Below are 12,527 nucleotides of genomic sequence, written 5' to 3'. Positions count from 1 at the left end.
AAGATTAGTGAATGTGTAAAATACCTTCTAGAGGCGTTTTTGTTTTCAACTGTGAATATTAATTACTAGGAATGTATCCTAACACCTTTTTGATTGTGCTACCAATGACTTTTATATTGTTCAATATTCTTCTAGAAAAAAATTACTAAAAACCCTGAGGCAAGAAGTGAAGAGGAACTAAAAAGCCTCTTGATGAAAGTGAAAGAGGAGAGTGAAAAAGTTGGCTTAAAGCTCAACATTCAGAAAACTAAGATCATGGCATCTGGTCCCATCACTTCATGGCAAATAGATGGGGAAACAGTGACAGAATTTATGTTTCGGGGCTCCAAAATCACTGCAAATGGTGACTGCAGCCATGAAATTAAAAGATGCTTACTCCTTGGAAGGAAAGTTATGAACAACCTAGAGAGCATATTCAAAAGCAGAGACATTACTTTGCCAACAAAGATCCATGTAGTCAAGGCTATGGTTTGTCCTGTGGTCATGTATGGATGTGAGAGTTGGACTGTAAAGAAGGCTGAGCACCGAAGAATTGATGCTTTTGAACTGTGGTGTTGGAGAAGACTCTTGAGAGTCCCTTGGACTGCAAGGAGATCCAACCAGTCCATTCTAAAGGAGATCAGTGCTGGGTGTTCATTGGAAGGAATGATGGTAAAGCTGAAACTGCAATACTTTGGCCACTTCATGCGAAGAGTTGACTCATTGGAAAAGACTCTGATGCTGGGAGGGATTGGGGGCAGGAGGAGAAGGGGACAACAGAGGATGAGATGGCTGGATGGTATCACTGACTCGATGGATGTGAGTTTGCTAGTAAACTCTGTGAGTTGGTGATGGATAGGGAGGCCTGGCATGCTGCGATTCATGGGGTCGCAGAGTCGGACGCGACTGAGCGACTGAACTGAACTGAACTGAAGAGTAATTTCCTTAAATGGGGTTCGGAATTTAAGTTTGAATTTCCATTTTTTGACTTCTGTTTTATAGATAACTTTCCCAAGCCTGCCTAAGACCAGGTTATAGACTGGAAAGTCTTTCACACTCAAGTTTTAACATGCGTCAAACATCTATCAAGTTTTCTACTTATGCCATTACTTTTTTCCATTATCCCAGGTGGCAGTAGTGGTAAAGAACCTGCTTGCCATTGCAGGAGACTTAAAAGACATGGGTTCAATCACTGGGTCTGGAAGATCCTCTGGAGGAGGAAATAAATGGCAACCCACTCCAGTATTCTTGCCTGGAGAATGTCGTAGACAGAGGAGCTTGATGGGCTACAGTCCATGAGGTCACAAAGAGTTGGAGAGTACTATAGCTCTTACTTTTACATACTATTAGTCATAATTTCTTCCCTCCTTTGAAAGAAAGATTGTAAAGCATTTTCTTGCAGAGAGGAAGGAAGGGTCTATCCAACTAAAAAAATAGCATTTTGATTTTAATTTTCTAGAAGGTATTACTTCTAGAGGAAGTAATTGTTCTTCTGCTTTCTAAATACATATAAAGGACTATCTTACTCTCTCACAGATAGAGCTCATACTTAATATACTGATGAGTACTTAACTCATCACAAGATCTTACTGGATCTATCCTCAAGATTTATTCTGATTCACTTCTTACCACTGATGGGCCCTTTACTTTTGTGACATCAGCTTACCTTAATTGTTAAAATAACCTGCTAGTGATAAGGTGCTTGCCATCAGTGATTTTTACTAATTAGTGTATTCCAAAAACAAACTTACTGAAATACAAGAAGTTATTTAAGTTTAGAGATTCTAGTTTTTTCTTAATTTTTTTTTCCATTGTATAGTTGGGAACTACTATGCTTGGCACATAGAAAATGCAGTTAAAAAAAAAAAAGAAACACAAGTGGAATGGTTGGAACATAAAAAGGATATTCATGTTTCAGAAAGATTTATCGATTGATATGTGAGAGATTCTTTTCTCTTTTTTTAAAAAAAATTTACTTTTCATTGAGGTAACATTATAACATTATATAGATTTCATGTGTACAACATTCTACGTCTGTATACAGTGCAGCATGGAAATGAAAAGTGTTAGTCGCTCAGTTGCATCTCACTCTTTGTGACCCCATGGACTGTAGCCCGTCAGGCCCTTCTGTCCATGGGATTCTCCAGGCAAGAATCCTGGAGTGGGTTGCTGTTCCCTTCTTAAGGGGATTGTCCCAGCCCAGGGACTGAACCTGCATCTCTGCGTCTCCTGCATTGGCAGGTGGGTTCTTTCCCACTCATGCCACCTGGGAAGCCGTATGGGCATGTAAGTTGTTTCTATATCATGGCTGTTGTAAATAATGCTTCGGGCAACTTTAGGGGAACATACATTTTCTCTGGATAAATACCCAGAAGTGGGATAGCTGGATCATACGGTAGTTCTATTCTTATTTTTTGGGGAACCTTCATACTGTTTTCCATAGTGGTTATACCCATTTACATTTCCATCGTCAGTGTATGAATGGTGCTGGGATACTGAAATGAAGAGGAATCATCTTTGCCCTAGAGGAACTCACAGTTTGATGAGGAGACAGACATAGAAGACACAGCAGAAGCTTATATGAAGTACCAGAGGAATGTACGGACAGAGCACTCAGTATTCCTAAGAACTTGGGTCACCTTCTGTCATTCTAATATTAGGTGCATGTTATTGGACTTTAATAGCAAGTAAAAAACTTGGTGTATGACTTTGCCTCATCCCCTCTCACTGAGTATTATTGGGCTCACATAGGTTGAGTTCGTGCACTTTTTCAAAGTGATCTGAACTATTGTTGCTTTATTCTGTTTTTATTTTTGTAATACCTATCCAGGTGTTTAATATATAGCCATAATTTAAGAAATCCACAGTCATGTAAGATCTAACAAATGTTTGAAAAAAGTAGTTACATGTGATTGCAATCAGTGTGTTATTTATTTGTTGGCTGTTTTGCAAGACAGCTTGAACTGCAGGTTAGTCATTTTCTAGATTAAACTCTGCAGATTTCCTATAGAATCCGTAGTAGACCCTTTCTTTCAGTCACTCGCAGTGTCTGCCCTGGTTGGCATTTTGTATCGTATCCTAGCTTTCTTGCAGCTGAGTCAACGCTGTTGGCAGAAGTAATGGGAGCCTTCTTTAGAGAGTCAGATAAATGGCTTCCAGACAGATCCAATTTTAGTTCAGGATAGTTTCATAATTTGCCTTGTAATGCTAGTGTCCTGGATTTAAACCTTAGGCATAATAGTTATCTTGAGTTACAGAAATACTCTTTCTCAAAACTTTTTAGGTAATGTGTGCTGGTCTGTAGTTTCAACATGCCATGCTTCTAGCAGTCTTTAATTACATTTTATTAGTTTTAATTTTGGCCTTAAACATTGATTTCTAAATTCTACCACTTACCCTCTCTCTCCCCCACCCCCGATCATGTATTATAGATGGCCCTGGGGCTGAAGTATTGCATGTTTATTCAGGTTACTTTTCAGTAAAGGAAAAACATTAGTTTTGTAAATTAATGATTTATTTAATGGTGTGCCTGTGTTTTATTTGCTATAATGTTTCTCTTAAACTGTATGAAGAACTGGTTTCATTTTATGTAATAACAGTATTGGAAATACAGTGACTTTTCTGGAACACATAAGACATTGAAGGAATCTCATATGCTTTTACCAAGGAGATAACATTTTGGATATGCCCTGGTTTTTATTGAAGTCATTCTATTTTCATTAAGATCATGTCTCCTTGTAATCTTTATAGTCTTTGGGAACGTGAATGTTCTGATTAGAGGAGCATTTCTTATCCTTTGAATTATAGGTTCAGTGATTAAGCCAGTGAACAGTGTATGTGTGTGGGGGGGTATGTGTGTGTGTGTGTGTGTGTATGATGACATTGTGAGTATTATGATTTTTGTTTCCTGTCGATGAAAATGTCAACAATGTAAGCCCTTCCTGTCTTTAAGTGGAAGCGTCAGGAAACTTTTGCTGTCTTGACCATGGAACCATACCTTTAGTGTGGTATTAGTTATGCTTTTAAACTAAACTCTAGAGATTATGTGTATACAAGGTGCATCTCCAGCATAGACGAGAGTGATAGCCTGTAAAAATTTAGGGTATTGTGCCTGCTAGGCGGTTTTCCCTCTTGTTGTGGTCTACCTCCCTTTTTTGTGCCATTGCTTCATATGGTTTCATTTGTAGTGATATGGCTCATTCAGAAATGTTTTTGAGTTATTCCTTCTACTTTATGACTACATTAGTCCCCATATAACCTCCTGATAATTTTTTGAGATTTTCAAATTGGCTTTCTAAACTACAGTTTTGAGAACTCAACCTTTTGTAGTGTTTGAATAGAGAGTACTAGTGAAGAAGTCAGGGGACTTAGTTTATGGGTTATTGGCTCTTTGACTTTCGTCAGGTTTCTTTGAACTTTGCTTTCCTTACGTGTAAAATTAATGGTGGGTTTATTTCCCTTGTGGCTCAACTGATAAAGAATCCGCCTGCAATGAGGAAGACCTGGGTTCGATCCCTGGGTTGGGGAGATCCCCTGGAGAAGGGAATGGCTACCCACACCAGTATTTTGGCCTAGAGAATTCCATGGACTCTGTAGTCCATGGGGTCACAAAGCATTTGACACGACTTTCACTTTCACTTCTGTTTTCTAAGGTGGTTCTTTCTTAGATTCAGTCATGGTCTATTGATATCCCTCTTCTTGGATTGTATAGACTGTTACAGTCAGCTTCATCTAGCCCCAATCCCCTAACCCCTGCAAATAATCTCCTTATATTCCTAAGACCCAAGCATTTGTGTCCTTTCACAGTGAAACATTGAAGTTGGACTATCTATGTCTTCCATATCTTTAAATAGTCTCTGAAATACCTTGTTTTACTTCTGGTTCTCTAGAAATATGGTAGCTTTTGGTTCATGTTGTTGTAGAATTACTTCTCCCTCTAATTTCACTAGAAGGCCACAGAATAGCCATCATAGTGCCTAAATATTGCCATCTGCCTTTATTAACTTATGTGGCCCCAGTGAGATGGTTGATTGAGTTAATGTCAACCAGTTTAACTTCTTCCCATAGAAATAGCTGGACTTGCCCCAATGGTGGGCTTCTGAGGTGGCACTAATGGTGAAGAACCCACCTGCTAATGCAGGAGACATAACAGACACGGAGTTTGATCCCTGGGTCAGTAAGATCCCCTGGAGGATGGCACGGCAACCCACTCCAGTAATCTTGCCTGGAGAATTCCATGGACAGGAGCCAACAGGCTACATTCCATAAGATCGTACAGAGGCAGACACGACTTAGCACACACGCGCACCGCATTCAAAACATGAAACAGGGAAAAACAGCTAATTCTTTGGGTGTCACAGTTAGTGTTCAAATTGATATTCTCAAGGCAGAAGAACTGGGATAAAACAGAAGTGCTGAAATTTGTTGGCTCTCTGAGAACAGGTGGCTTATCTATCTCATTTGCTCTATCCCTGACATTCAGAAGAGTGTATTGCCATAGTAGGCGTTCCATAAAGATTTATAGAACCAGTGAAAAAATTAAATTACAGTTGCTTATGTACAGAGTGGAAGAGCTTATTTATTATAACTCTTAGATTTAGGGTCTTGGAAGACATGCAGAAAGGATGGAGAACTAGTATGGTGCAGCATCTGAAACCTAATTAAATAAAAGAACACAGACCTTTACCCGGACAGTGGAAGATTTAATAGGGGTGGAGGATTCACTTATTTGCTTTAATTTTTGAGTATAGCGCTTAGACTCAAGTGGAAAGATTTTGTGTCAAGTCCTCTTTTCCTTAAAACCTGAGGTGGTCATGTAGGTAGGGGTTGCATGACCATCTGTCTTAAATGTCACAGAAGGGGATCCTGAAAGAGCAGGTAGTTGAACCCACTTATTACTAAGGTTCATGTGAGTTTGTAGCTCTCTGAGTTTTACTTCAAAGGGAGATTAGACATGGCATGCTGTCTTGCAGAGGATAGCGAAGTGGGTAATGAAATTTTCAGCCTGTGCTAAAGTGCTTGAACTTGTAGATTCTTTTTGACAGGATCAGCATTTCTCAAGACTATAAAAATCTGGAAATAGTTTTGTCTTCTTTTTAATGAGTCAAGTAACAGAGAGCACAGAAAAGTCTATGCTCTCCATGAGGGAAAAGAGAAAAGAAAAATCAGTTAGAACATTATTGTGAATCATGTGGATTTAAAGTATGAACGGTTGTTCCCTAAGTATGTCAGCCACCCTTGATAGACTATTTCCCTTATTAACACCACGCCACAGGCCTGCGGCGGGAACACTGCAGCCTGTTTGACTGGAGGACTTTGTCTTATGGAGGAAACCTAGCGCATCTCAGTGGCCTCTGAGTGTATAGATCTGCACGGTAACTGATGAGATAGCCTTTACAGTGTTGAGTTTGTCTTCAAAAATGTTTAAATCACTTATTTAGCAAAGAGGAGGATTTTGAAGATGGCTGTAAATATGTTTTGTGATCTCCTGAAATTATCAGTTTCTTAAGGGAGACAGATGCATGACCAAATCATTTTATTATAGCTTAATGCATTAAAAAAAAAACTATGGTGTACATAATGTACTCTGGGAACCTTCTACATTGGGAGATCAGAAATGAAAGGAGATTGGGGTTTGAAGGAGAAACTTTGAAAGATAAGAAGCAGAGGTGGGTAGGTACATAACTATACAGAGGCAAGTATCCTCAACTAGGGACTTGGCAGTAAGGTTTCTTTCTAGTAAAAAACTATGAAATAATCCATTATTGTCAGAGCCAGGCCACGATGTTAATTTTTGTGAAAGGTTTGTAGATGAAGTTAGACTTAGCAGAGCATCATCTGAAAAGATACCATATCCATCAGGAGGGAGAGTGTGGACAAAGGAGAAAGGGAGATATACTGGAACAGTCTCCATCCGAACTCTACGCAAGGGAATGGAACACTCCTGTTGCTGTGATTTGAAAGCCCTGACATGTAGTTGGACATGCCAGGCTGCCATTAGCGTGATGCCATTTAAATGTTGTTTCATGAAACAGACTCCTCTGGTCAGATTTCCAGTTCATTAAGCAACATTCTGATTGTAATTTGCCTTCCCAGCTAGATTGGCCTACAGGGAGAAAACATGCTGGTTTACGCTGACGTGAGCATTCTGATCCATATGGCAGTTACGGTTCTCAATGTAAACGAATGCAGTAAACTGAGTGATATTTAGTCTGTCTGCTAGTCTCTTATGAGCTTAATATGCTCTACTGCTGAAAGATGACTTGCATCAGAGGACCAGAATGCAGTGGAACTCCAGCTCCTAAGTCTACAGAGTTGAGCTCCTCGCCAGGAAGATGTACTGATGAAGGTAAACGCCTTCTCAGGGCTGCTAGCTCCATTTTGAAATAACACAATTTCAGAGTGAGCTGTTCAGATGAGATGCGGCTAGAGGGGACACATGTAGGTGTTCTTGAGAAGCTGCAGGTATGAGAGAGTGGAAAGGAGGGAGATGAAGCGGGAGAGAAGAGCAGAAGACAGGCTGTGAAATGACTGTTCTTTTGTAGGGAGAGTGTTTCATTCATTTTTTTAAAAGTAAATTGAATGCTAGGAAATTCATCTGTGATTATTCTGCTCAAATACCATTCTGTCTTTCATGATGAATTTTCATTGAAAAAGCCTTTTGTTACTTTAAATTCAAGTTGATTGGTTGACCATATAATCTTCCTGCTTATGTTGTGTTCCCTAGGGTAGGTGAGGATCATTAGGCTACTATGTGGTGACTGAAGGCATAACTAGCCAGCCATCGTGACTTTTTGGTCCGCTGTTTATCCTTACAATTCTAGTAATTCTGTTCTTTTCCTCTAAACCTTGTGCAATACCACTTGAATGTCTCTAACAAATTTCTAATGAAATTGTGTAACCCTAATGGTGGAGAGTTGTTTTGACTAGGGGCCGTCCCCAAGACTTGTAATCTCTTACAGGATTCTTGAGAATCTCCTTTTCATGAAGTATATTTACTTACTTGAAAAGTAGCTCTTTCTTAGCTCTATCAAGTTTTCATGACTCAAAGCCTTTATGTAGTATGACTGAGTTTGGAAACTTAGATCTTTTGAAATGGTGTTTTGATGAGATAAAGGTAGTAGTAACACTTTTTTTTCCCCTGAAATGAAGAAACCTACTTACTTGACGTTTTGCCTTTTCTAGTGTTTTACTAATATTTATGGAAAACTCAAAATTGGTTTGTGGCATTGGCTCTTACTCTGATCCATTAATGGTACTGTGTTATTAAAACGGTGAAGGATTTTTTAAAACTTCTTTTTTCTTTTGGTAGCAGAATTACTGTAGTATTTTTTTATCACATATCTGCTCGCTCTTTCACTCATTATTGTACTTCTGAATTCTCTGTTACTTGACATCAGTTAATGAGGAAGAATAATAAGTTATTTTGGTAAAGTCAAGGGACAAAGTCAGATCTGTTTTTTAATATTGCTTCTTTAGGTTCGTTGTACAGATATAACATGTGTTTCTTGTCTTCACTTAATAATTAACCTCTGATTTTATTTCTTACCAATGCCTCTAGGAAAAACATATAACCAATGAAGAAGAACACCGTAGGAGGATGGAAGAGGCCAGATTGCAGCTCAAGGATCAACTTCTTTGTCTGGAGACTGAACAGGAATCCATCCTTGGGGTTATAGGAAAGGAAATTGATGCAGCTTGTAAAACGTTCTCCAGGGACTCAATGGACAAATTGAAAGTAATTATGAGTTGCCATGTGCCTTTCAGTTAGTTTCCTAATATATAATTATAATAGGATTTAATGCATAGTTACCTGGTTGTCACATTTTTATTTCAGAGAGTTTTATGGGACAAAATTACATTTTACACTTTTTAGAATGAGCTATTTTATCTATTGCACAGTCATGGTGAAAGAAAGTATGCTGTTACTCCACTGAATTGCTTGTATGTCACTCTGTAAAAGAAAATGTCTTACAAGAGAAAGCTTTCAAGTCAAGAAGCCTGGATTTTGAATTTTTTATTATCATTTTTATTGTTATTGGTATATTACTGGTTCACATCTATTGAGTGCTAGCTATATTACACATATTGTTGTAATTACAGTATATACGTTCTCTCTCTATTCTGAAACCACCCTGTCCTTTAGATACTCACACTAAATCCATTTTAGGCAAGAGAAAGCAAGACTTGGAGGGGATAAGTAACTTGTCCCTGACCATGTATCTAGTCTAAAGCTAGAATTAGGACTTCAAGTATTGGGTGTCTAATTCTGGAGCTTAAACAAGTATCTACCATGCTATTTGCCTTCCCTGTTTAAACAAATTGCATTTTATTTAGTTTTCCTGTCTCTAAAATGGGTTATTGCCACTAAATTTGTAGTCCTAGTGAAATAATAAATAAAAACAGTAGTCATGGATATTCTTAATTCCTTGAAGTAAGTACCTCCTTACACTCTAGGTCCTAGTACTGCTAAGTTATATACAAAGAGCATTGCAGTGCTTTGGTGTGGTATAACCACAGTACATTATAGTTTAGCCCATCATTTCCCCCTGTAGTTATTTCATTTGATGCTATAACAGCATTCAAATTATTGTATTATGCATTAAGGTTTTTTTTTAAACCTTTTCCAATATTTTGTCATTCATCTTTTTTCTCAAATAAAATATTTTTCCCTAAACTACTTTGCTCTCTTTTTCCCTGTTCTTTCTACCCATCTTTTTTTTTTTTCTTAAATAATGTTTTCAAGAACATAAAATGATATTCTACACTTGTGCTTTAGGATTCAGCTTTAAAGGAAATATTTCAACTGGCAGAATTTGGTGAAGTTGATGGAATTCCTACAGTATATATTTTTGTATACATTTTTTTTTTAAAGTTCAGATGTCAATTTGAGAGGACTGTGAGCCAAATACGAGAAGTAATTGGCTTTAGGGGAAAACTTTTTCTGTCCTGTTATAACTCTCGTTTATTCTGTTCCTTGCTTAATACTGCTTTATTTTTATTTAGAACTTATTTACATATATTTAAATCCTTGAAATCATAATTTTATCTAGAAGATTCACAGATTAACTATCGAATATTTATTCTGTGTTTAAGAATTTATGTCAGAATGGCTTGTTTTCAGTCAAGTAGAGATATAAAAATAGAAACATTTGGATTGCATTATATATAAACCATGTTATTTACAGACTAAAACGGGTCAATTACGAGCTAAAGCATGGTGTGTATGTTGCACATTGCTTCAATATTTTATTTATAAGATTCAAATTATCCTTCCAACATCCTATTATGAAAAGTACCTTGTTCTTTAATAGGCTTTCAAGAATGTGGTGATAATGGGTCTTTATACCTCTTTACCTGGAGAAAGACTAATTCAAGTCCAAGTGATGGGTGGAAAGTTAATCTATGAGAATGGAAATTCTTGTAAGAGTTTTTTTAAGAATGCATTTTTTTTTATTGTGGATCTTTTTCCATTAATAACTTTTGTTGTTTCATTCCTATTAAAAAAAAAAGGAATACTCAAGAACATAACATTTGTTCTAAGCTCACAGAAACCACCAAAGTGTTCATTAAAATTGATTTTTTGCTTTGTACCAGAGATGTAGGTGAGATTGGTGGTCTTTGTAAAATATTTTTAGAAATGAAGTAATTCCAATCATTCTTGGTCATTTGTTGATTTTTGAAATATTGCTGATGAAATTTTCAGCCATTTTATGTAGAAATGACTATTATGGAATGGACTGAATAAGAGATATGCAACAAAAGAGTCTGTGAAAAGTCTTTGGGAATGTTGGCATTATTTCTAATTATAGTTTCTTTTTTCAGCCACCATATTTATTATGCATTCCACATTAGTAAGTGCATGCAGTGTTTGAAAATCTGTTGTTAGACGCTTACAGAACAATTAGGAAAGTGTCTGAATTAAAGGTACAGTGTTTTAGCTTTTGGTAATTCTAGAGATTTCCCCCTAACACTTGGTCAGAGTATTCATTTCTTTGTAGAGCATGCAGAGGATAGCCTTTGGATCAAGACAGATGTAGATTCAAATTGCAACTCTCCAAATTGCTAATGTATGACCTTGGATGAGTTATGTAATCCCTATTCTCTCTAAGAAATCATGTCCTATTTATAAGTTGGGTTATTATGAAGATAAAAAAGATATAGAAGGGGTACATCATAGTGTGATGTACATACTAAGTGTATAGCAGGATCAACTAATGATTTCTCTCATTATTATGCAGAGAGTTTTTTATAATGTACTGATATTGCCAAGTGTATGGCTTCTGTTTCTTTAATCTTTTTAGGACAAATAACTGTTATCTTAATAGACTTTGTGCTCTTGTCATAATAGACTTTGAAGTGTATTTATTGATAGTTGCATCTTGATACGCAGTTAGTAGTGAAGTGATAATGGTGTTCTGTATGCCTGATATTGTGCTAACATCCATTTTATTCAATTTATACCCTGGCCTCATGAGGTAGTTTACTCACTTTATAGATGATAACCTGCAGCTTAGAGAAAAATTAAGTTACACCATTTATAAGTGATTAAGTGACTTTTCTTAAACACTAAACTATATATAAATTTATAAAGCATGTTGCAAAATATAAACGTTTTATCTCAAATTATTTTGGTCTTTAATCTTGAGTACTGTATCTTAGGTCACTGAAGACTTGAGTTGAAGACATAGGTCAATGAAAAAGAGTAATACAGAATAACATAATCAATGATAAATGGACGGTTACAAATATTCAACACAGTAGAGAGGTAGAAAAGGAAAGAGCACTGTGAACTAGAGAGATTAAGAAAAATCCATTGAAAAGGCAGGAAAGGCATGAGAATTGAGTGAGATCTAGATAATGAGAAAAAGGGATGATGGAAAGGTTATATAAGACTACAGCACTCTTGTGCATGGCATGTGGTCAGCACTCGCTGTACATTTATCATATGTCTAAACGAATTACCTAATGCTGTTCCTTAGGGGAGTGATGTGCATACACATCGAGAAGTGTAGAAGTATTTGAAGATAGGAACAGACATTGCATGCAGAGGGATAGGATATTTTTAAGCAGAAAATTTCTAGGAAAAACTGATGCAAAAATTCCATGGGTAGCACAAAGTTCAAAGAAGGGAGGAACTGAGAAAATGGTTTGTGTTTAAAATTTTGAAGTCACTGACAAACTGGGTACACTTTTATCAGTAATACAGCAGAACTAGCTGTTAATTTTATAAATGAGTTGGTGTGAAGGCACTCAGGGCATCTAGTGTAGACAACCTATTTATTGTAGAATTTTGTTACCATCATGAATTATAAAGCGATGTTGGTGTAAAGTTATATCAATTAGGTTCTGTCAGTTTTATAAAAACCATTAATGAGACAAAATAGCCCTCATAGTATAAAATTGAAGAAGGAAAAATGAGACAAAGAATTAAGTTTTATGTAATTACATCCAACTCAATGTGAAATACATTATCTGGAACAAGACTGAGGAAAAGACACAAAAATGAAGTAAACTGGTGTAAGTGAGGCTGCTTGCCATGCAGAACT

General features: G+C 36.8%; 1 protein-coding gene across 8 annotated transcripts in view; it reads left to right on the top strand.

Annotated features, from left to right (window-relative positions):
- The window catches only part of CEP128 (centrosomal protein 128), a 456,691-nt gene that overhangs the window by 187,371 nt on the left and 256,793 nt on the right, over positions 1-12,527 (top strand). For all 8 annotated transcript variants that reach the window (XM_069595215.1, XM_069595218.1, XM_069595214.1 and 5 more), the window contains one exon: positions 8,540-8,716. In XM_069595215.1, coding sequence (XP_069451316.1) covers positions 8,540-8,716 — 177 coding nt within the window. The remainder of the gene's footprint in view (positions 1-8,539; positions 8,717-12,527) is intronic.

The sequence above is a fragment of the Ovis canadensis genome, chromosome 7, assembly GCF_042477335.2.
Source record: "Ovis canadensis isolate MfBH-ARS-UI-01 breed Bighorn chromosome 7, ARS-UI_OviCan_v2, whole genome shotgun sequence".
Classification (NCBI taxonomy): Eukaryota; Metazoa; Chordata; class Mammalia; order Artiodactyla; family Bovidae; genus Ovis; species Ovis canadensis.
Note: the sequence above shows the minus strand (reverse complement) of the source record. Positions and strands in the feature narration are given on the sequence as shown.